This window comes from Nannospalax galili, unplaced genomic scaffold (assembly GCF_000622305.1).
Source record: "Nannospalax galili isolate Female #2095 unplaced genomic scaffold, S.galili_v1.0 scaffold405, whole genome shotgun sequence".
In the NCBI taxonomy this organism is placed as follows: Eukaryota; Metazoa; Chordata; class Mammalia; order Rodentia; family Spalacidae; genus Nannospalax; species Nannospalax galili.
The window spans coordinates 711952-736951 of record NW_008354532.1 but is presented as its reverse complement, the minus strand read 5'-3'; the positions used below and the strand labels follow the sequence as shown (position 1 = coordinate 736951).

The 25000-nt window shown below is 41.6% G+C and overlaps 1 protein-coding gene across 4 annotated transcripts in view; it reads left to right on the top strand.

Moving 5' to 3' along the window:
• The window catches only part of Aff1 (AF4/FMR2 family member 1), a 136843-nt gene that overhangs the window by 11971 nt on the left and 99872 nt on the right, over positions 1-25000 (top strand). For 3 of the 4 annotated variants that reach the window (XM_008851746.3, XM_029555304.1, XM_029555305.1), the window contains exons 2-3: positions 22392-22512; positions 22897-23817. The exons of the other annotated variant lie outside the window; for it this stretch is intronic. In XM_008851746.3, coding sequence (XP_008849968.1) covers positions 22392-22512; positions 22897-23817 — 1042 coding nt within the window. The remainder of the gene's footprint in view (positions 1-22391; positions 22513-22896; positions 23818-25000) is intronic. 4 annotated transcript variants of the gene reach the window in all.

The following is a 25000-nucleotide window of genomic DNA, read 5'->3' as shown; positions in this document are numbered from 1 at the left end:
TAAACCTTATCCATTGATCGGCCATGCACTGAGAAACGAATGAAAGACTCATACAATGATGGGTTTCTGTATTCTCTGGTATCCTGAGTTGTTGTTGTTTTACTTTATGAACATGGATGACTGCTTTGGATGTCCAAGTATTCATAACTGTTCCTGTCCCTCCCTCCCTTCCTTCCTTCTCTTCCTCCTCCTCTTCTTCGTTTTCTTCCTCCGCTACCATCTCCTCCTCCTCCTTCCTCTTTAAGCCAAGAGCGCACTTTGTAGCCTAGATTGTCTTTAAATTTGCCATCTTCCTGTCTATCAATCTTCCCAGTGTGCTATTAAAGACATGTTACTATCCCAGCTTTTATCGTTTAAAGATTTACTTTTTTATTCTTATTTATGTGTATATGTCTCTGTAAGTGCATGCTACATGTGTGAGGTACCTGTGGAGGCCAGAAGGCGGCCCTGGAGCTGGAGCTACAGGCAGGTGTGAGGTGCCCAGTGTGGGTGCTAGGAACCTAACTTGGGTCCTCTCCAACAGCACAGCAAGTATTCTTAGCTGCTGAGCCATCTCTCAAGTCCCAGTTTTTCTTTTAAAAAAATTATTTTTATTATTTTAATTTTATGTGTATCAGTGTATTGCCTGCATGTGTGTAAGTGCACCCGTGTCGTGCAGTGCCCACGGAGGTCAGAAGAAGGTGTCGGATTCCCCTGGAACTGGAGTTATAGATGGTTGTTACCAGAAGATGTCAAATTCCCCTGGAACTGGAGTTACAGATGGTTTTTAGCCACCATGTGGGTGCTGGGAATTGAACTTGGGTCCTCTGCAAGAGCAGCCACTGTTCTTCATTGCTGAGCCGTCTCTCCAGCCCTGAGTCCCAGCTTTTTATCCTTTAAATTACCTCTTTGGACAGTATTGGTTTTATATCTTTTTCAGAAGATTTCAGATAATTTTTAAAATCCATATGTGTTTTGTTTTGGTTAACAGAATGAGGGACAGTTCTTCCACATACCCCCTACCCCCCTCCCATCCCCCAAGTGCTTGTTCTGTTCTGTCTTTCTACAGTTACCATCAAAGTCTGTCTTGTTGCATGTTTCAGTATGTGGCAGACTGGTCTTCCTTCTTTACTGTTGACTGTTTTCTGAAGATGCTTTGAGAAATTTCAAGGAGCTTTTATCATGTGTATTTTTCTAGATGAACTTGAGTGCTTTGTCAGAAAATTTGTGGCGTTTTGATAGGATCACTTCCTCACAAAGTTGGAAAACCTCATCCTGTTTTTCAGAATATTAGCTTGAAAGAGGGTTACTGTCTTCTTTGTAGGTTTTCATGGGATGGAAAGACTAAGTTAGTGTCAGGGATTGCTGAATCACTAGCCAGGCACTACCCATGTATCCTGGAGATGCTGGGAGTCCTCTTTGCCTCAGTTTCACCAGAAAGTAGTCAAAATGTACGTGAATGTGTTCTTAAGGAAATTCTGCAATATTAGGCTCAGATTGTCATGACGATTTACATATGACTTTAGGCAGAAAATATAGTCTAAGTATGATTGTAGGTAGTATCTCACTTTATAGCAGACTTTTAATTCAGTCATTTAGATTCTTTAAACTTTTGTTTTTAGGCTGGGGATGGTGGTGCATGCCTTTAATCCCAAAACTCTGGAGACTGAGGCAGGGTAATCTCCAGCCTGGTTTGCATAGCTAGTTCTAGGCCTGCCAAGGCTACATAGATCCTGTTTCAAACAAAGCAAAATAAAACAAAACAAAAAAAACTTTTTTTTTTGTTTTGTTTTTTTGTTTGTTTTTGGTATAATTGAGTCAGGGTCTCCCTGTAGCCCCAGGTGTCCTGGAACTCACTATGTAGACCAGGCTGGCCTTGAACTCACAGAGATCTGCCTGCCTCTGCCTCCCAAGTGCTGGGACTACAGGCAAGTACCACCACGCCCAGCTCTTTTTTTCCTTTTTAAAATATTTTATTATTTTTATTTTATGTGGATGAGTATATTGCCTGCATGTATGTAAGTGTACTCATGCCATGCAGTGCCTTTGGAGCTCAGAAGAGGGCATCAGATCCCTGAAATGGTTATTAGCTGACTTGTGGGTACTGGGATTCAAACCTAGGTCTTCTGTAAGAGCAGCCAGTGCTCTTAACTGCTAAGCCATCTCTCCAGCTCCCAGGGAGAGCTTTCTGGGTGATACGGCACCTCAGTTGGTGGAGGCTGTGTTTAGACTAGCTCAAGGAGAAATCATGCAGGAAACTAGACTGGCACTAAGAAGGAAACCAGCTATTGCATTGTAGAAAAGCTATTGCTGCTTTTTGAAAACCTGGCCCTTTTGTAGGTTGACTACCAGACCTAACTCAACTAGGTGGGACAGAACTGTGGACTGCATCCCCTTCTAAAAGACCCAAGCTCGCTGTATAGGTAATTCTGTGGGGAGGGACTTGCAGGAAAACCTCTTTGAAGTATGAAGAAGGAAATGTGATTCTGATGGTTTCTCTAGCATCAGTAAACCAGAACATGAAGAAATAGGACATGAACTAGAGAAGATTAATTTTCTGAGGTCCCAAGTAGGGAAAATGATGGTTTTTAAAAACAACAAAGATTAGCCAGGTGTGGTGGTGCATGCCTTTAATCCCAGCACTTAGGAGGCAGAGGCAGGGGGATCTCTGTGAGTTTGAGGCCAGCCTGATTTACATAGTTCCAGGCTAGCTTGGGCTACAGGGAGACCCTGTTTCAAAAAGACCAAAAAAACCCCAACAACCCAAGAACAAACAAAAGCCAAAGATTGGGGGAGTGGGCGACAGGAAAGTGAAGCCAGTGGTTGCAGTGGCTGCTTAGGAGAGTCCTTGAAAACTTTTCAGGTATGTATCTCAAATTTGCTCCTACAAATGCACTGACTCTCTCTTCTAGATCACTTTTTTTTTTTTTTTTTTTTTTTTTCTTTCTCTAGCCCCAGCTGGCCTGAACTTGCTACATAGATCAGTATGGCCTTGAACTCACAGAGATCTGCCTGCCTCTGCCTGTGCCACCACACCTGGCTTGGATCACTTGTTTTCTACTAGAGCTGAAGTCAGACAACAAAGCTAGGTATGGCAGCACTTACTTGTGATGCAGACACTTGTGATCCTAGTACTTGGGAGGCTGAGGTGGGAAGATCAAGAATTTGAGGCCAGCCTGGGGTACATAGTGAGACCCTATGTCAAAAAACAAACAGAAAAACAAAAATTTTAAAACCCAAAAACCAGTTAGAGCAAGCTTTTGAAGGCTTTAAGTCAGGGCCTTCCTTTGCTTGATAAGTATGCATAGAAACGCCCAGAACATGCATGTTTGTCTGGTTTAGTTTGACCAATACTTGTTTTGCAAGTTCTGGGCCATGCTGTTTATTTTCTTTCCTTCCATAGATTCACTGTAAATCTGTAGATCTGTAGATCAACTTGTGCTTCCAAACTGGAGTTCAGAAAAAGAGTCCCGTGGAAAGATGTGGTGACACCTCACTTGTGACAACCTCTTAGATCCAACCAGGGTGCTCCAACCAGTCTCAATAGTTTATCCTGGTGATTTATGTAAAATCTGAAAACATTCAGAAAAATTGAATGAATTGTGCAGGAAAAAGTCCTTTGAATTATTACTTTATTTTTTTTTTTTTTTTTTTTTTTTTTGTCTTTTTGAGACAGGGTCTCCTTGTAGCCCCAGCTGTCCTGGAACTCACTATGTAGACCAGGCTGGCCTTGAACTCACAAAGATCCGCCTGCCTCTGCCTCCCAAGTGCTGGGATTAAAGGAGTGTGCCACCATGCCCAGCCATGACTTAATATTTTATGTTACTATATATATAGTCATGTCAGTGTAGCCTACTATTACTATGTTTTTATGTTTCTTCCATAAATCGCAGATGTCAATAAACTTTTCTCCAATTATATTAGCTTGTATATCATTAAAGTTCAGTAGTATAATTTTGTTTTTCCTTTTCCACTAAAATATGCAAGGAGAGGCACAAACCTTAAATATGCTGGAATGTTTTGACAGAGTAGGACATGATAAAAAGTACACATCTGCTCACGGTATTATTTCTGTTTTTAAACACAGCACGATGACTTATAAGTGCTTCATCATAGGTCTTTTTGTGGAGATATGTGGGTGGATTCTTGAGGTCTTAGACCAAACTATTAGATTATGGTACCTTTTTCTTTACCTGGGTTCTTTCTTACTGAGAATTCTTAAGCATTTTTATTGAGTTATTGGTATCTTTTGACTCTCCTAAAATTTAGTGAACATTGTTTTAAAATTGACTTCTTCCATGACTGCCACAAAATAAAATTCCTTCTTAGCTGGGGGTATGGAGACTGTATTAAAGAAAACAAGTCAATTTTTTGAATTATCCCTCCTCTAGTGAAGATACTGAGAATAGAGACCCTGATCCATTCCCTAAAACAGTAAAATGTATGTGAAATGGTACTTCGAGAATGAATTTGCAGCTAGGCCTGGTGACACACTGAAGCAGGAGGATTGTGAGTTCAAGGTCAGCCTAGGAAACTTGTGAGGCCCTGTCTCAGAGTTTTTTTTAAAAAAAAAAAAAAAAAAAAAAAAAAAAAAAAAAAAGGACTGGGCATATGCCTCAGTGATAAAGCACTTGCCAGGTATGTGCAAGGTCATTCATTGGTTTAGTGCTGTGAAAAAAATGTAGATTTTGTTCTACCAGGGTTATGCTATTGAAGCTGTGGTCAGGCAGGCAGGGTTCCCCAGAAGGAGAGGGGCCCAGTTGATGTCATCACTCTACATGGATTGGGCCTTTCATATCTGCTCAGGGCTCTCTCTCAGAGCCTTCCCTTTTGGGCTAAGGTGAGAGAAATCTGGGCGTGACTGGATGTTCTCCCAGGCAATCCAGGAGTGGATCTCCAGATAACTCAGGGCCCCACTCTGCAATTGGGCAAGTTGTAATTTGTCATTCAAATTATCTGGCTGCTGTTACCTTTTCTTTTCATTACCCTCCAGCTTTGGGCAGAATATTATACAAATATTCCAGCCATTTCTCAGCAGCTTTATTATTAGGGAGCAGTTGACTCTCTTTATTAGGTTGGGTTTTAAGGGAAGGGTCCTCCTGAGGGCAGATGGAGGTGGCAGACTTATAAGGAGAGAGTTCAAGGAGGTTTTAAAGGGGAAGAGAAACTCACTCCACATCCCTTTGAAATGAGGTTTAATTTTATGAGTGCTGTCAACCCTTTTCAATCTTAAACTGCCAACTTGACATACTTCCTTTAGAGTTATTCCGATCTAGGGGTGCAGTATTGCTGGACTTTTGCAGAATTTTAGTGTTTGAAGAACATAAATTCTGACCTTTAATAGGCACTTGGCATTTAATTTAATTCTTTATATTTTCCAAAAACCACACCTTCCTGCTGAGTAGATAGCTCAGGGAGATGGACGGACTCACTGTGCCCTGGGAGTTTGAATCACAGTCCACTGGTTTCATATGTTCTGCCCCCTCCCCTTACATTCTGTCTCTTCCATGTATTTCATCCCAAATAATAATGGATTTTAGTGTAGTATAAAACCCATTGTTCCATTTAAGATGCAGCCAGAGCCAGTGATTGGAATGGTTTTATACTTCATGGGTCTCCTGCATTTCTTCCAACACACACGTCCCAACACCTTGGAAGCTACTGATAGGTGGTCAAGTAAATTTTGGAAACATTTTGGAGGTCGGGAAGTAGAGCCGTGACATCACACAGTGAGAGGCACTAGAGCAGAGGCTGCCAGCCTGGCTTACTTCCCAACACATCACATGTTTATCTTTTGGAATAAGGGGGTGGGAAGGGTCAGAGGAGGATTTTTAAATGAGGTAGAGATAAACTGGAAAATGTGTAGCTTTTCCCTCCTCAGGAAAGTGGATAAAAAGAAATGGAGGTTATTTCCTAAAGCAGTCTACTCTTTTAAAATGAAAGATTATAAAGTGAACTTAAAAAAAATCATACTTTGGTTTTCTTTTTTAATAATTTTAGTCTAGTCCAGGTATCAACAAACCTTTCCTGGTAGGGTCCAGATGAAAAATATATTAGACTTGCCAAAGCATGAAGCATCCATGGACAATGTGTGAACAGTTGAGCAGAGGGCTGTATTCCAATAAATCATCTCTTTCTTTTTTTGTTTTTTAAAGACAAGGTCTCACTGTGTTGCCCTGGCTGGTGTGGAACTTGCTATGTCCATACCAGGCTGACTTTGAACTCACAGAGATCTGCCTGCCTCTGCTGGGATTAAAGGTCTATGCCATTATACTTGGCAAATTGTTATTCACACACACAAAAACCCAAACAGGTGGGCCAGATTTACTAGCCTCTGGTCTCGTCCATACATTTCTTGGCAACTTTACTTACTGCATATTTTTGGTAGAAATATAAATGTTGATCGGTGTTATATCCCACATACATGTTGCCACTGGTAATTTTTTTGTTTTTAACCAGTATATTTTGCTTACAAGTCTGAAAGTTCTGGTTTAATCTAGTCTGGAAATAAAGGAACTGTTTGGGATGGAAATACAAACCAAATACATATTTAATGTTGGACTAAAAAAAATTTTTTTTTAATCTGCAGAATTGCAAAAGTTAACCCAGCAAACATAGTGATACATGGAGATCTTAAAAATAGTATAAAATTGGAGCTGGAAAGATGGCTCAGTGGTTAAGAACACTGGTAGTTCTTGCAGAAGACCGGGTTTGAATCCCAGCACCCACATGGCATCTAACAACTGTAACTCCAGTCCTAGGGGATCCAATGTCCTCTTCTGTCCTCTTTGGGCATTGCATGACATGGGTGCACTTACCTAAAATGCAGGCAATACACTCATACACATAAAATAAAAATAATAAATAAAATATATTTTTAAAAAAATTGTATAAAATCCGGGCATAGTGGCACATATCTTTAATCCCAGCACTCAGGAGGCAGAGGCAGGTGGATCTCTGTGAGTTCAAGGCCAGCCTGGTATACATAGTGAGTTCCTGGGGCTACAGGGAGACCCTGTCTCAAAATAAAGTATAAAATCATTTGAGCTAGAAAGTCACACTAGATTTTGCACAGCTAACGTCTAGGCAGCACTGTGCCCATGAGGCCCAGCTCTAAGCCATTCAGACAGCCCAGGGATGCCTGTTTAGAACAGAAGAAAAAGGGACTTGTCATAGTGATTGGTTTTGTGTGACCATCCAAGGCCTTAGTTTTTCTCTTTTGATTTTAATTCTGACATCCAGCTATCCTTCCATGCTTTGTTCTTTTCCTGAAATGGACAGTGTTCCGTGTGCACAGTGATGTGAGGTCGTTGCTTGAGGCTGGAGAAGACCACAGGTCATTGTGAGCGATTACTGGTCTAGAAAATAATTGGGGTGCTTGGCTAGCCCAGCAGAGTGAGTGGCTGTCATCTCCACAAGTTTCCAGGGACTCTTTCCAACTATTCGTGAAACTTTTGAGTTGGGATTGGGGTGAGATAGGAGCAAACAGCTCCTGGTGAATGATCACCCCCCTCACAACTTTAATGCTTGCTCCAGGGGCATGGAGGGTGGAGGTCCCTTCTTCCCCTCCAGGAAACTTCTGCTCATCTTTCAAGACCCCTCTCAGATGTCTGCACTGAACTAACCCACCCAGGCGCCTTCCATTAGAGTTCTGTTTTTCCCTTCCTTTAACACTTGTAACCAACCTCTACAATCAGGCTTTTTCCTTTTTTTCCTTCTTTTGTGTTTCTCTGTAGATTGTAGAATCTTATATCCTTGAGTTTGGCATATAAGAAGTCAATATTTACTGAAAATAAAAAATAGGTAAATTTTCTGTTTTTGTTGTATGAGGCTTAAGTATAGGGTACAGGAAACTAGAGACAACTTTATGCACTTAAATAAGTTTAAATGATATATGAACAGTATTCAAAATGCCATTCTATTCAAAGACAAGTATTTTATAATCAGGTCTTATAATTTTTGTTAGTACATGTATGTGAAACATTTGAATGTTTGCTTATTGCTTACTTACAATAGGTGTATTAACCTCTGCTTTTCATAGACTAGACAGGAACATTTTAAGGCACTATCAAGGGCATAATCTCTTAAAAATCCTTAGGTACAACTAACTCTCTTTAGTTACTTGAGCTTTCAGATTCTAGTTTTTGTAATAAAAAATAGAAGAATAGATAGATAGAAGATGCTTTATTAAGACTAATAAATATTGGGCTGAGCATGGTGGCACGTCTTTAATCTAAGGATCTGGGAGGCAGAGCCAGGTGGATCTCTGTGAGTTTGAGGCTAGCCTGGTCTACATAGTGAGTTACAAGCCAGCCAGTGCTATATAATGAGACACTGTCAAAGAGAAAAAAGTCCAAAAAATTGATAAATACCCATTGTTTTATGCAAGTGAATGATGTGTTAGTTGTGACAAGGAAAAGATATTTTGAATATAAATGTTGATGCTTGGGCCAAAATCCAGCCCAAAGAATCCTGACAAGTTTTGTAAAGCTCATACGACCACATAGCAGAGGTCAAATGAAGGGAGACTTCTTCGTCAGAAAAACAATGGCTTACTGTTTAGCTTTAAAGAGATGCCAATTATAGTGGGTTGTAGGAGGTGAGCTAGGGTTATGATGAAAATGAGAATATTTAGAAACATGTAATTGTTGCTTGTTGCCATATAAAACACCAATACGTTTCTAGCTTTCTCCTCCTATAATAATCTGCTCCTATAATAATCTCCTATAATAACCTGCCTGTTCTTCTTACTTCAAACGTCTATGGAATGAAATGGAATGGAAGCTACCTCTAGTTTTTATGACATTAAACTTTCTGTGCAAACAAGTGTGGCATGTAATAAATTACAGAAGGGAGAGATATAATACAAGTCAGGATATAAAGAAAAGAAATGGTGATAATTCTTTAAAAACATTTTTGTAGGCAATTTTTTCTTGCATTTTTGTTATCTGCTTTGTGTCATATGAAAACTAAGTGATATGTGCCTTGTGCTTTGCCCCTGTGCTTGTGAGAAGCCTAATTAAAACACCTAGAAAGTTACTCTGTTTAGCATGATTGTGTCCACAGCAGCCTATTTAGGTTGAAAATACATTTGGCTATGATTTCTAGAACTAGTGTGTTGGTTGGAGGATGGAGGACCCTTGAATTTAGTTTTACTAAATTCAGCACCCTTCCCTGATGGAGTAAAGTGGGAGCGCTCCCATTTTTGTTGTTGTTCATTTAATGATTGAAGAATGTTTTGATGATTCTGCACTCATGTAAAGAATAAATGTTTTTTCATACTTTATTCTTGAGAATATGGAGACAACCTACAGTTTGCCAGTTTCCTTATTATCCCATTGTTCCCTCACTGTTCTTATCAATACACAGACGTTGCTTTTCCTTTCATTTTCCAAGTGGAAGCCTTTTCCTGTTGCCTTTTGCTGCTGGTTAGCAAGTCTAAATACTGAGCATTTGTTCTGAATAAAGTTGTACTTGGTACATTGGCTCTGTTTCAAACAGCTCTCCTTATTGTATGTGGTGCAATTGGTTCTGTGGAATGTGTGTTAGAAGTTCATTCCTTGGGAGGGACTCTTCCTTTTGGAATGGCAACTCCTGTGTGTTCCGAGCTGTTGTACAGGAGGTGCCTTGTTCAGTTTTCTGTATGTTTGGAATTACCAGCAACTTAAACTACTAAGTGAGAAATAACTTTAAATGTTTGATTTTTTTAATGGACTATAATAACTAGTCTTAAGAAAAATAAGAACTTGCTCCTGAATAATTTCTTGAGAGAAAAATCATCCATCTGTATATTTTTCCCATTACTCTTCCAAATTGGGAATAGTTTAACAGTCTCATAATACATAAGATGAAGTTAGCAATATGCTTGTTGTTTTTCTTGCATTCTGTGTGGCACTGGAATATTTTTTTTTCCTGGAAAGAAGCTGCCCTCATCACCTGTGTGTGTCGAGCAGGTGTGCAGAGATCTGCACATTGTCTCAATGTCCCCGTAGCTGAGGGAGCTAGTGCATATACCCACAAACACATTCAGTAAATAAACAAGCAAAGAAACAAATGACTAAAATCATTCCACCATTCAAAATTAAAATCCAGAAGCCTGGAAGATCTGCAGGGATCTTCCTTGGAGCTGGATAATTGAATAGAAAAGCTACTAGACAAGCTAATTCTAGTTAGTAGTTGAAAGAGAGGAAGCAGGGTAAAGCACTGGAGAGCCTCTGCTATTGAGGTGAGTGGACTGTAGATCTAGGACTGAGATACTGGGAGCAGAGACCCAGCTCCAGGTACAGAATGTCTAGGCAGGGCACTGCTGGACTTGTAGGAAAGAAGGCCACTGTGGCTGCTGGGAAGGGGACTGGGGATGAGACTGGATCTGAGAGGTAACAATTAAGGGAACTGTGCTGGAAATGGGCCTTCCAGGCAGGCTTCTGGATTTTAATTTTGAATGATGGAATGATTTTAGTTGTTTGTTTCTTTGCTTGTTTATTTATATATTGAGTGTGTTTGTGGGTATACGCAAGCTACAGCATATGGAGGTCAGAGGACAACTTTCAGAAGTCAATCCTGCCTTTCCACCATGTGGTTTCCAGGGATCAAACTCAGGTTGTCAGGCCTGACAGCACCCTATCTGCCGAGCCATCTCACTATCCTTAAATATAACTTTAAAAAATTATTTTGAATCTGTTGACTTTAAACTAAGTGTGTGTTTACTATAAATGTTACCCAAATATCTTTTGTTTTCTGTTCTTCTGTGTAATAGCATTTCATGGCTAATTAGTAAGTATGATAAACTGAAAAAGCAAACCAATGGCTTTCAGTGAACACACGGTGTTGGCTTAGCTGCACTCTGTTGGCTCATCTGGGGAAGGGGTGATGTCAGCTTCCTTCTAGCTTTGAGTCATTTGATGGGCAAAACAATTTGGCAAAATCCATTTTAGGTATCAGACAGTGAATCACAGTTTGTCATCAAATAATAGAGTGGCAGAATTCTGATCATTTGAATAATGCCTGAATATAATCAGTCCAGTCAGGTTTAAGTGGCACCCTGCGAAACACTGTTCTAGGAATAGCACCCTCTGGAGGGCTTCTTGCCCTTCAGGAGCTCCTAGTCCAATAAGGAAACTCCTAGAGTTCATCTGGTGTAGATAAATAACCAGAGAGAGTAAATGTAACCTAAGATAGTGGTCCTTAGGAGGAACTTGGAAAGGTAGGCTAGGAGGTAACTGCCATTGAGGAGGACCGGGCCTCCTAGCCTCCCATCGCTTGTAATTGTACTTGGAGAGGTGGGGAAGTGGGGATCGAGAAGAGAGTCTGCTCTGATCATGCAGAAGGGGCTAGGCTGGAGAGTGATTCCTACCCACCTCCCATCCCCCCAGCTGCAGTCCTGTGGGAGGCAGGGATCTCTGGGGAAGATCAAGATCAGATATGAGTTTAAAAAGATCAATGAGATAGTGCTGTGGAGATGGATAACCCAGAAGAACAGCTGATTGGTTCTGCATTCAAATGATGAAGTGCATCTAGTATAGTACTTCACGTGATTACTGGATACTTAATAGACTTATTGCTTAAGCATGTTTGTTAGTTTGTTTCCCTGAAGTTGGAAAGGATTGAACTAAATGAAGTAAGCATTTGAAAACAAAAAGATGGTTTTTGTTGTTGTTTCTTTTTTTTGAGACAGCCTCTCCCTGAAGCCCCAGCTGACCTGGAACTTCCTGTATAGACTAGACTGGTTTCCATCTCACAGAGATCTTCCTGCCTCTGCCTCCCAAGTGCTGGGATTAAAGACCTGAGCCACCACACCTGCCCTGCTATTAAAAATAAAAGGACTTTAAGCTTACTTGCCTATGCATTCTTATTAGTTGTGACCACAGGACTTTTTCAATTTGTGGCTGTAATGAGGCAGACTTTGTCAGCCTCGTGTTTTGTAGGCATGTAATGTGCCCTTCTTGGGTAGTTGGGTACGTGAGAAGAGTGGCACAATCAGGACCCAGTGCTCTGGTTGTTCCTGGTATATACCAGATTTGCGAGAGGAAGAGCCAACAGCTCTGTCTGCCCATATTTGTGATCAGAGCCAAATGAACACCATCAATAAGGCAGGTGGCCAGGAGTGGCTGTGACCACCAGGGACCTTTCTGACTAGAGGGGAAGACCCAGTCATCTGACAGAGGTTTTCTCAAATAAGGGGGTAATTTCTGTATGTCCCTTCATTTGGCTGTAGGCAAGCATTCTTGGTATTAGGGGGCCTTCTCAGAGACTGAATTTTCTAGAACTTGTCAACTTTAATTGGCCCACATTTCACATTACAAGATTTTATTAACCTCTAGATACAGATTGCCAAATTTTGGGATAAGAAGTCATTTCTTTTCACTGGTGTGGTTTGTGTATTGTTCCTATTTGCATGGTAGCCTTACTCATAGAGTGCTTGTCATTTACTTTTAAAATGTGTCTGGAAGGCTGGAATTTGCTCTCCTGTACATGGGAGCACCTTAGCTCACCTGTTCTCTTTCTCCCTGTCCTTCATTAGAATTGGCTATCTTCATACATGGTTTCCCTTGCCCGCCCTTAAAACCATTTTAATAAAAAGACAAGTTCTTGTGCTTTTCTACCTATAGGTTTAAAAAATTGCCTCTATAAATATATTTATATTTTCTCTGAGGAGAAACAAGTGGATAATAGTGACTGCCCACTTATAAAATACCAGCCTCTGAACTTTGGACCATGTTCTCTGGTGTACTGCAGACAGTGAGGTTCTGCTTTATCATGGGTCTGAAATTATTTACTAACAATCCTGGGCTGAATTCAGTTTTCAGAGCTCTGCAAAATGATCAGCACCTTAATATTTCTTTACTTCCACTTTTATTTTGCTGTATATGCTACTCTAACTACTGAAATAGTATATGAATACCTTTTTGTTAATAGAATATTAAAGCTGGGCATGGTAGTGCAAGCCTTCAATGTCAACACTTGGGAGACTGAGGCAGGTCTGTCTCTGTGAGTTCAAGGCCAGTCTGGTCTACACAGTGAGTTCCAGACCAGCTGGGGCTGCCCTTCCTGTCTCAAAAAAAAAAAAAGCTCTTAAACTCTCTCTATATAAATAAATTTGACTTATTTTGTGAGCGTTTTGCCTGCTTATGTGTAAGTGCATCGCATGTGTGCAATGCCCACATGGTCAGAAGAGGGCATCAGATCCCCTGGAACTAGAGTTACAGATGATTGTTAGCTGCCACGTGGGTGCTGGGACCCAAACCCAGGTCCTCTGCAAGAGCAGCCAGTGCTCATAACTGCTTAACCATCTCTCTAGCTCCCTCTCTAAAACCATATTAACAGTTAACTTACCTCACCCTAATCTCACATGTCACCTTACAGAGTGTAAAGTGTATCCTTTTGGGGCTTTCCTGTATGTTTTCTGTATGTTAGGGTGCATACAGAAGTTTCTGGCAAGTTCATTTGAAAGGTAAATGAATATGGTATCTCTTATAATTGATGTGGCTTAAAAATGTGTATTTTTATTTTTTTGTGTATGAGTGTATTTTTTTGTGTATGCATGCATGTAAGTTCATCCATGTCATGCAGTGCTCATGGAGGTCAGAAGAGGACGTCAGATCCCCTGGAACTAGAGTTACAGACAGTTGTTTGCTACCATGTGGGTGTTGGGAATTGAACCCAGGTCCTCTGCAAGACCAGTCAGTGCTCTTAACCCCTGAGTCATCTCTCCAGCCCCTGATGTGACTTTTTATTCAACTTTGCCTGGGTAGGGTCTATCTCAGTTTGAAACTTGCAACATGTCAGGCATTGCGGCACATTATTTTAATTCAGGCACTCAGGAGGGAACAGCAAGCAGATCTCTGTAAGTTCAGTGCCAGCTTGATCTACATAGTGAATTCCAGGCCTGTCAGTACTACATAGTGAGACCGTATCTTAAAAAACAAACCAAAAAACAAAAAAAAAAAAACAAAAAAAACCCCTTGCAGCATGCATTTAAGGTATGCAAACTAGCTTATTGGCTCTGAGTCCAAAGGAGATTTGATGATATGTAACAAGTCTTTAAATTTCTCTGTCATTCATTCCCCTCAGGAGAGTGAGTGGTCAAGAAGTTATGTGGCAATATTTTCAAGTCTGATTTTAATTTTGTAAAATGAGGTCACCTAAAACTATTTTCTAGGTATTATAATAAATTCTAATGAGGCTGAACCTTCTGTGGCAGACAGCAATGCGTAGCTGAGAGTCCTGATACATGAGATGACCCCTGGGGTCTCCTCTAGGAAAAGAGTAACCAATTTGTCATTGCACTGGGCTCATCTTCTTCTTCTTTTTTTTTTTTTTTAATTCTTATGTGTGCAAGTACACCTATGTTGTGCAATGGTAGAGGAGGTCAGAAGAGGGCATAGGATCTCCTGGAACTGGAGTTACGGATGGTTATTAGCTGCCATGTCGGTGCTGGGAATCAAACCCAGGTCCTCTGCAAGAGCAGCCAGTGCTCTTAACCGCTGAGCCATCTCTCCAGCTCCCCCGCCCCCTTTTATTAAAATGTCAAGTTGGATTGTAAGACTGTGTTTGAGGACTGAGTCCCTGATTCCTCCTCCTCCTCCTGTTTGTTTTTTTGTTGTGTGTTTTAGGTGATGGGGGAGATGTTAAGAGTAAAAACCATGCAAGATTTACCTGAGTAAATACTGAGTGATTTTTATTATGAGAGATTGTTGCAAAGTCTTCACATGCGTGAAATGAGAAGGGAAGTATTCTCTGTTCTTGTAAGCAACATTTATTTTGCCTTAAAGCATGGAGCCACCTTGATTTCTTGTTTAAATAATATTTACAAATATAGTTTAATGTTGTGCTTATAAAATATGTTGATTTTTTTTCTTCACAAAGCCCATGTGTAAGAAATATTTCTAAGATACCGGGTGTTATGACTAGAGGATGTAGTGACAAAGGGCAGAGGATGAATATAGGCTAAACAGAAGTCATTTCTAGTAGTCTAAACCCACTTGCAAAGCAAGAACGCAAATATCCTGACCTTTCACCACTGCTCCCCGTGGCACAAATATGTATCCCCATTCTCTAAGCCGGGTTGCCTGAATTTTTGAGTTTTTTGCATTGTTCTTAGTTCAAGTCAGAACAGCATGGTGCTTCTAAGATGGTAAGAAGATGGATTCCAGTCAGTGTGAGCTGTTGGTTACAAAATTCTCCTTTTCCTTCTGATAGTATGTTCTTTCCATGCCTACAAAATATAAATGCACAGAAGATACCTCTATTTTCCAAAGGAGAATTAAAAATTTAGAAGTAAATTCCAAAGGGAGTTGGTGACATCTTTGAGAGAAAGGCCTATGTGAAGTGAGCAGTCAGGGGTGATAAATGGGTAGTCAGCTGTGCACAGCCAGCCCTGTGGGCCCTGGGTTGCCATGGAAGCATGAATGGCATTCAGCAGTCCTGCATTACTAACCTAGTTTAGTAGTAGGGCCTGTGGGCTCCAGCCTGGGAGAAGGTGCTTTACCAGATGATCCCAGAGCTGGTATGTTTCCCCACATCTCCAGTCCAGCATGGGCCTTTGTGTGACTTTTCTGCATCTGGTTCCCTTTTTAGTGCAAAGAGAAGAGAGAACCCCTCTCACTAATGTTATAGTGTTGGGATGACTTTCATTTTATCACAGTACTTTAACACCTCTCTAACACATTCCAGGCCTCCACAGGAGAAACCTTTGAAAAGTCCGAGTAAATGTGCCATGACAGACCCCAGCATGGGGTGACCTAACCACTGTACTCAGAGGTGTGAGGAAGAGGAACTGAATTCCTCAGTATTCTCACCACCTGTCTGGAAGTGAGCTGGCACATTTTAGGTTTCCAAAGCTTCATTCAAACTTTTGGAGTGAGTTAGAGTAGGGAGTTCTGTCAGTGAGAACATCTGGGTCACAGTCCCGATCAGCTGACTTGTGTTTGTTCTGCAGTGTGAGTCTTCACATGTGCTGGAGAGCCAGCCATGCAGTGTGAGGCCTGCAGCTTCCTTTGCTGTCTTTCTAGCTTGTATTTAATTTAACAAGAAATGTGGTGGGAGGAGGTAGTTTGATATATTCTTGTAGTGGTCTTTCTGTTGTGTCAAGTTGAACCTCCAAGACAGAGTATCTGAATGCAAGAATGTGGCTACTTGAGAGAGTTATCCCTATCCAAAGATGTTTTTCAGTATTTCAGACAGAATCCCTGGAGGTCTACACCTCCCACCCTCAGGTAGGGCTATGAAACATCAACATATATGCTTGTTTTTGATGTAGTCACCTGCTTCAAACCATGTTTTCTTTTTCTTTCTTTTTTCCCTTTCTAGATGGAGACTCCTGGGCTGACCAAAAAGCTGAAATTGAGGCCCTAGGAACATGGGTGGGAGTGACCTCCATGTTGGGCCTGTTATGTCCACTTAGGTGCAAGGTTATTTATAGCCTGCCTGTGAAAGAAATTAATGTGAAGAGTCTCTTAGCACATTAGAGATGACTTGTGAGCCCAAAGGTTATTATAGGATCAATGACCTTAAATCTGTAAAATTTGAAAAAGAATCTAAAGTGAGAATTGTAGCATGGTTTTTATATATTAAAGAGCATTTATATCCTGTCTGCCATCCCTCCCTTTTAGAGGCTTCCTGTAAGGTCTCTTTGTGAGTAGTTGAACCAGTCATGCTTTTGTGGTTTTGAGATTATTCTGTGGGTAGGGATCATACCTGGATTGACATGTACCTCCTTGAAATTAAGGAATTAGGGGTGATTATAAGTTAGTGCGCCTTTGTCGTCATTGCCCTATTTAACAAGGCCCAGAAGCTTCACTAACAGAGCTATGGCTGAGAACATAAGCTTTGTTGCCTTGCCTTTGAATTTTCAGGTCTTCATGAGCAGGTCAATCTTTGAGCCTTATTTTTTTCCCACTTGGAAATGGACCTAAAAATCTTCCTTTCATGGGGGTGTTAGGAAAACTAAATAGGAAAGAAATGTGATATGACCAGGTCAATACTGACTGAGGAAGAATATGGTGGGGCCAGTCCTTACCGGACTAATCCTGTTGTAAGAGTAACAGTGTTGTTACTCTTGTTCCCATCAGAACCACCCCTTTTCACTTAACACCTCCCAGACCCTTCCTCAGATCTGCTGACCTGAATCTGCAGGTTTCTATAATCTGCTCTGACAAGCCCTGTATACCACACTCTGATGTTCACAGAAGGTTGAGAAGCTCAACCTAGTTTATAGAGTGCTGTGGGGATAAGCAAGGACCCCCAGCATGCTGGGTTGTCCTCATGTCATTATCCTGAGTGTGCAAGAGACTGGAAAACCTGTTGCTTCTCCTGAGGTGTATATGGGTGCCTTAATTAAAATGATAGTTACCTTGTAATTATTGAAAAGTAATTACAGAGTGTGAATCACTAGGACTTTTGCGGCTTCCTGAAAGTTCCCCCATTTAAAAATTCTTCCAGGCTGGTAAGATGGCTCAGCAGGTAAAGTGCTTGCAACTCAGGCCTGGCAACCTGAATTCAATCCCCAGAACCCACATGAAAGTGGAAGAAGAGAACCAACAACAGAGTCGTCTGTTGACTGCCACACGTATGTTGTGGTGCCTGTACTCCCTATCACGTATACACATAATAATCAGAAAAAGGCAATACTGGATGATGCCCCATGGTACTAGGGCCAGTGCAAGCCTGATGACCTGAATCTGATTCCTAGAATTCACATAAAGTTGGAAAAGAGAGAACCGATTCCAAAAAGTTGTCCTCTGACCTCCACATGCACTCCATGACATGCACGTGCACATACATAATAAATAAGAATTTAAAAAATTCTTCTACTTCCTTCTCCTTGCTTTAAAGCTTAGTTTGAAAACAGTGGGCAAAGGTTTAACTTATGCTGTTGATTGTTTGCAACTTTGTTTTGAAATTGACCTTGATTTCAGAGTGGAACCAAGAGAAAAATATTTCTGGAAAAATGTTTCCTAAGCTACTTCAAATTTGTAGTAAGTAAATAGTGAAGTACACCAGAAATCTACCCAGTGTAATTGGCCAACCCCTGTTACCTGCAAGAAGAAAAACCCAGAACCAGTATTCATAGCCTCCCCTATCACCTTTGTGAACCTTCTGCTCCTTGGCCCTCTGCCTTGCTCAGGAGCCCTGGTGACAGAGACCAAGGGTGAGGGATGTGCCTCCCAGGCAACATGGGTGGGTCTCACAGTCTGGACCTCATAGAACTCCTCTAACAGTGACAGTTATTGATGTCTATACTCACCACATTATTTATAAGTTTTTCGATCGAACAGTGATGGTGAGTTAAAGTCATTGAAAAGTTTGCCTCAGAATTGACATAGTATTACATATGTCTGCCAATAAAATCTTGTCTGAGTTTCTAATAATTTTTTAAACAAATGAAAGAAGGCCTTAACAAACCAGAATCGTTAATCAATAGGATTCTTTTCTATGGGAGGCCCTTTGGTTTTAAGAGTTGTAGGAATTTTTTTTTTTTTAATTGGTCTTTTTGAGACAGGGTCTCCCTGTAGCCCCAGCTGCCCTGGAACTCTCTATGTAGACCAGCCTGGCCTTGAACTCACAGAGATCCGCCTGCCTCTGCCTTCCAAGTGCTGGGATTAAAGGCGTGCACTACCACACCTGGCTAGAGTTGTAGGAATTTTTTGAAAGAATGACCCAGTTAGGTTTTCCTGGTTATTTCTATGGTCGTTTTTATTAGTTCAGAATGAAAAATCTAGGAGAATGGTGAAACCTAACTGATGCCGAGATAAAGCTGATCAAGGCTGAGCTGTTGCGTAGGGATGTTGTAGCCATTTTAAACAATATAACTTTGACTAATGATAACTGAGTAGAATTGATGGGAAAATTAAACAAGGCCTTAAAACAGCCAGTTAGTTGAGGTGCTACCACCTACATCTGCAGTTTTCAGCCCTAAACTGAGAATTCTGCTGTTTGAAGGTCCCCTTTGGAGATAAAGGTAGTTGTTCAAAGGTGGGCGGAACTCTGTCTTATGAAACAGTGGTCCAAATCTGTGGGCACTCGGGAGGAAGTAAAGCTGTGGGGACGGCACTGCTCTAAGGAGCAGTTCCAGAAAGGAGAGACTCCTTCAATAGAAGACAGTGCCAAGCAGATGCCCTTGTAAGGTCCCAGTTGCACACAGTCTGCCTTTCTGGCTACAGCCTGTCATGTATACATGCCTCCCATGTATAGGAAGGAGTTCAAGTAGTTTAGATAGTAGTTGCATGCTCCTCCCCTCTCTCTGCAAACTACCCCCCCCCAAAAGTTTAAGCAAAGAAAAAACTATTCGTGATCAGTGTTCTGTGTGACTTCTGAGGTTGTATGCTAGTGTATGGCCTTTTGAACCAACAAGAGGAATAAGGAAAACCATTAAATAATGGAAAGGAATTATTCAGTGGTCAAGTGCACCGTGTTCTTGCCAGCCAGTAACTGTTGAAGGCATGTGTTGGTCTGACCTTATTAGAGAGTGTTTTAATTAATACTTGACTTTTTTCTCTTTAGGATGCTAACCAAAGTTACTGTGATATTTGTCATTTTTGAAGTTTTTGATTTAGTGGTCTAAGCAGTTAATTACTTCCTCTTCAGGTTGAAAAGTCTTGGAAATAGCAGATCATTTATTTTAAAATAAATTTGAAATGTTATCTTTAAAATCTATTTTTGTGGGGCCTGGAGAGATGGCTCAGCATTTAAGAACGCTGGTTGTTCTTGCAGAAGACCTGGGTTCGAATCACAGCAGCTAACAACTGTCCATAACTCCAGTCCCAGGGGATCCAACAGCTTCTTCCGACCTCTGCCGGCACTTACCTACATGCAGGCAATACATGCATAAAATACACACATAAAATAAATTTAAAAAACAAACAAACCCCTCTTTTTGTGTATTTCTTCCATGGTTGAATCTAAGGAAAAAGTTGTAAAGGAAGTTTATAAAAAATACTGCAAGTCTAGCACTTGGGAGGGAGAGGCAGGAGGATCTCTTGTGAGTTCAAGGCCAGTGTGGTCTACATAGTGAGTTTCAGGCCAGCTGGGGCTACAGGGAGACCCTGTCTCAAAAAAGACAAAAAAAAAAAAAAAAAGCAAGGGAGGTTTGAAGAGATGGCTCATCTGTTAAGAGCACTGATTGCTCTTCCAGAGGACCTGGGTTCAATTCCTAGCACCCACATGGTGACTAACAACTGTCCGTAACTCCAGTTCCAGGAGATCCAATGCCCTCTTCTGACCTCCACAGGCATTGCATGACACAGGTGTACTTATATGCATACAGGCAATAAACTCATATACATGAAATAAAAATAAGAAATTAAAAAATACTGCAAGTGTTAATTAATACTGTGCTTTAATTTAAAAATATTTGATGATGAAATTCTAGGCAAAGCACCACATTTTAGTACCAGACCTGAATGTGAAAGGCTTTGTTCTAGTGGAGTTCCTATTCTAGGGGAGAGGCTAAAGGGGGCAAGGGCCAGTTGATGTGTTGGGCAAGTACATAGTTGGTAGATTTGAGGAAGGCTTTAATCTACTTGAAGCTGAAAATTGGGGATGGGGTATATAGTTGAGAGAGAGGTAGCAGGGCCTTGGAGTGAAAGCATCAAATCATAGGATATTACTGAGGAGTGGGCTGAGAATGGAATTGGTTTATAGAGTGCTCCTATTATGGCAGTATGTAAGCTGGATCTGGAAGAATGCTTATCATTCAGTAAAGAGGATCTGGGTAAGGATGAGAGGAAGGGACCTTCCCCTTATAGTATATGCTTGGGGAATGGAGAATAGTCAACTAGGGTGCATGTGGTAGGTCTACAGGGTGACAGAGGAACATCTGTACCAGACTGAGAATTTTAATGCCAAAGCAGGCATTTGGAGTTTATTCTGTAGGGTAAGGAGCCATCAAATGCTTGTCATTTTAGATACGGACAGTACCATGAGAATCAGGCCCTAGACTAGTGTCTTTTTGTAGGGAGGCTGAGCTAGAGGAGTAAGATGGAAGAAGCAGGGAGACTAGTCGGCTCCTGTCAGGGAAATGAAAGCATGTAGAGCAGGAGGGGCATCTGGCATCAGGGCTAGAACTGAGAAAGGAAAACACACAGGCCAGTGAATGTTTTCTCATTTGTTCAAATAGCATTGGAAGTGAAGATTTAGTAGATTCCCAGAAGCAACTCTGCAAAGACAGAGTCTTTTTATAGTTTTTTATTTCTGTTATTCATTGTAGATCACACAGGAGGGTCTGGAGGGAGCAGGCCATGTTGCAGACAGGGGCATAGGCCTACTTTTTGCTTCTCTGCTAGCTAAAGTTGACATTCTTTCAAAAACCCTCTCTGATTTGCTTGGAAGTGAGAACATTTTAACCCCTTTGATGCCAGAGCTAATAATGTAGGATACATTTTTATGTGGTTCAAGTGAGGATTGTGTGACATTCTCAGTAGATAGAACTGACTACTATAATTGAATTTTTCATTCTTGACATTTGAAATATGAAATAAAATCTTTTTTTTTTTTTTGAGTTTACATACCAAGATTGTCCCAGCAGAGTAGGCTGAGAAAGTAAATGCTGTTTTGGGTGCCTGGTGATCTTTTAATTAGGCAATAAGCCTTTTCATTTTAATCTTTTTTGGGGGGGTATCTTTTTGAGACAGGGTCTCCCTGTAGCCCCAACTGGCCTGGAACTCACTATGTAGACCAGGCTGGCCTTGAACTCACAGAGATCTGCCTGCCTCTGCCTCCAGAGTGCTTGGATTAAAGGTGTGCACCATCATGCCTGGCTTTGATTTTAATCTTTTAAAATGTATGCTGTTGATCCTGAAAACAACATTCTTAAAGTTCACATCCTGCTGCCTCTTTTGGACGAAAAGCTTCTATCTCTACCCTGTATTTTGTGAGAAGAAACTAAAAATACTACTCCTGTCTCTATCTTGTACTGCCTGTAAAAAACCATTTAGCTTGAAGTTGGTCTTGAGCCATGGTGAAGGTCCTGGCCCTGTCACTTTGAACTTGTGGAGGCAGGATTCAAGCTGGAGGGTCATAGCCAGCTGAAGCCTCAGCCTAGGAGCTGTGCAAAGGACTTACCTTGCTTGCTTTTGGACTCAGTAGTCTCCTTCCTCCCCTCCCACTCCCCCTACTCCTTCCTTCTTCCTTTCCCCTTCCCCATAGTCTTTCATTGTATAGCCCTGGCTGTTCTAGAACTTTCTTTGTAGACCAGGCTGGCCTCAAACTTGGGGTAGTCTTCTGACTCTGCCTCCCTAGTGATGGGATTCCTGGGGTGTGCCACCATGCCTGGCAGCACTTGTGCTCTCTTTATGTTATATCTCTGCCATCACTTCCTGGATCTGGTCTTGCATCCTTCCACACATGTGCATATGCACAACAAAACTTTGATACTGATAAATTTTGTTTTTGTTCTCTTGTGGCATTTGAAAAAGCTTGTACAATGAAGACAGAAACCTGCTTCGAATTAGAGAGAAGGAAAGACACAACCAGGAAGTTCACCAAGAGAAAGAGGCATTTCCTGAAAAGACTCCCCTTTTCGGAGAGCCCTACAAGGTATTTACTATGTACGAGAAGGTGAAAGTCTGGTTTATCACAATATTAAACTTGATGATAGAATTATTACATATAACTAAGTTCAAGTAAGGGTCACAATTGTGCAATAACTTATCCCAGAGATTGTTTTTAAAACAAAATCTGAAAATTCTTTGAACATTGTTAGTCAGAATTACCAGTGTGTGGTTTTGTTTTGTAATGTTAGTCTCCTGTAATTAGTCATGTATATCCATGGCGGGCATCTCAACAGGGGAAATGAGTTAAAACTCTGCATGGTATGCATTAAATTGAGAGGGTTTTCCTTAATGGTGTTATGTATCAGTTTATTAAGTGATTGTTCTGCTTAGATTTTCTTCCAGAATCTGTCTTTTCTCTCTCTTTCAGACTGCAAAAGGTGATGAGCTGTCAAGTCGAATACAAAACATGCTGGGTGACTATGAAGAAATGAAGGAATTCTTCAGCAAGTCCCATCCTCAGCGCCTGGATGCTTCTGAAGATAGGCTGGGGAAGCCGAGATACCCTTTGTTTCCTGACAGGGGGAGCAGTATTCCATCCAACTCTTTCCACACACATGGCCACCACCAGTCTATTCACACTCCTGCCTCTGGATCACTTCCTGTTGGTAAATTCAGCCACAGTCCAAAGATGGCACCACCAAGAATGGAGCCATCACCAAGTCTTCATGTCAAAAACTATGGCTTGCCAGACAGCCAGCACCTGACCCAAGATCGCCTTAGTCAGGGGGGTTACAGTTCCAGTCATCACAAAAAAGGTGACCACAGATCTGATGGAGACCATTGCGCTTTGATGCCAGATTCAGTTCTGGAGAGGAAGCTTTCCCCCTTAATCTCCTCTTTACCTTCCCCAGTGCCCCCCTTGTCACCTGTACATTCCAACCAGCAAACTCTTCCCAGGCTGCAAGGAACCAGCAGGGTTCACAGCAGTAGCACTAGCAATAAAAGCTACTGCCCAGCCACATCTCCCAAGGACCTGGTGGCAAAGGTTCTCACTAAAGAGACTCCTCATGACAGTTTGGTGGCAGTTACCAGCCTTGGGGTAGCCCCTCCCCAGCCACCTTCTCAGACATTTCCACCCCCTTCTCTCCCCTCAAAAAGTGTTGCAATGCAGCAGAAGCCCACAGCCTATGTCCGGCCCATGGATGGTCAGGATCAGGCTCCAAGTGAGTCACCTGAACTGAAACCGCCACCGGAGGACTATCGTCAGCAGACCTTTGAAAAAATAGACTTAAAAGTGCCTGCCAAAGCCAAGCTCACCAGACTGAAGATGCCTTCACAGTCAGTTGAGGTGAGTGGAATTTCTTACCTTGGAACATTTCCAGTCTGAGGACAGATTTGAGATGCAGGCCTTTGTGAGATGGGAGGAGGAAGGTGAGTCTAGCGTTGGGGCAGGGACATTCCTTTGGCTTTAGGGTCTTGTAAAACTCAAGTCTCCCATGAATTATTGATGAAAATTTTTATTTGAAGGACATTGCCATCTCAGTGTGTTGCATTGGCCTTTGTGATCCTCCTGCCTCAGTTGCCCAGTGCTGCAACAGGTCACTGCCTAAAATATGCAGAATGGTCTAAAAACTCTTATTGCAGGGCTGGGAGAAGGTTCAGTGGGTAAATGTACTTGCTGCTAAACTTGACTACATTCCTGAGTTCAATCCCCAGGACCCACATAGTGGAAGGAGAGAACTAGTTTCTTTAGGTTGTCCTTTGACTTCCGCATGTTTACGTGTACACACACACACACACACACACACACACACACACACACATGTTAAACAACTCTTTATTGAGCCATAGTTAACTCACATGGTAAAATATGGAGATCCTGAGGGTACAGGTAGGGTACCCCTGTATAGCCCACAACCCAACCAAGATATAGAACATGCTGGGCATGCTGGTGCACACCTTTAATCCCAGTATTTGGGAGGCAGAGGCAGGTGGATCTCTGTGAGATTGAGGCCAGCCTCGTCTACACAGCAGGTTCTAGGCTAGCCAGGGCTACATACTGAGACCTTGTTTCAAACTCCCCAGTTTCCCCAGGTGTGGTGGTGCACGCCTTTAATCCCAGCACTTGGGAGGCAGAGACAGGTGGATCTCTGTGAGTTCAAGGCCAGCCTGGTCTACATAGTGAGTTCCAAGTTAGCTGGAGCTACTCCTGTCTCAAAAAGACCAATAAAAGCCCCAACAAACTCCCTAGTCCTCCTCCCAAAAAAGATGTAGAACATTTCTAATAACAGAAAGTTCCAGGAAGGTTTTTTTAAAAAATATTTATTATTTTTATGTGCATGAGATGAGTATATTGCCTGCATGTATATAAGTGCACCCATGTTGTACAATGCTGTGGAGATCAGAAGAGAGCTTCAGATTCCCCTGGAACTAGAGTTAAGGACGGTTTTTAGCCACCACGTGGGTGCTGCGAATCAAACCTGAGTCTTCTGCAAGAGCAGTCAGTGCCTCAACCTCTGAGCCATCTCTCC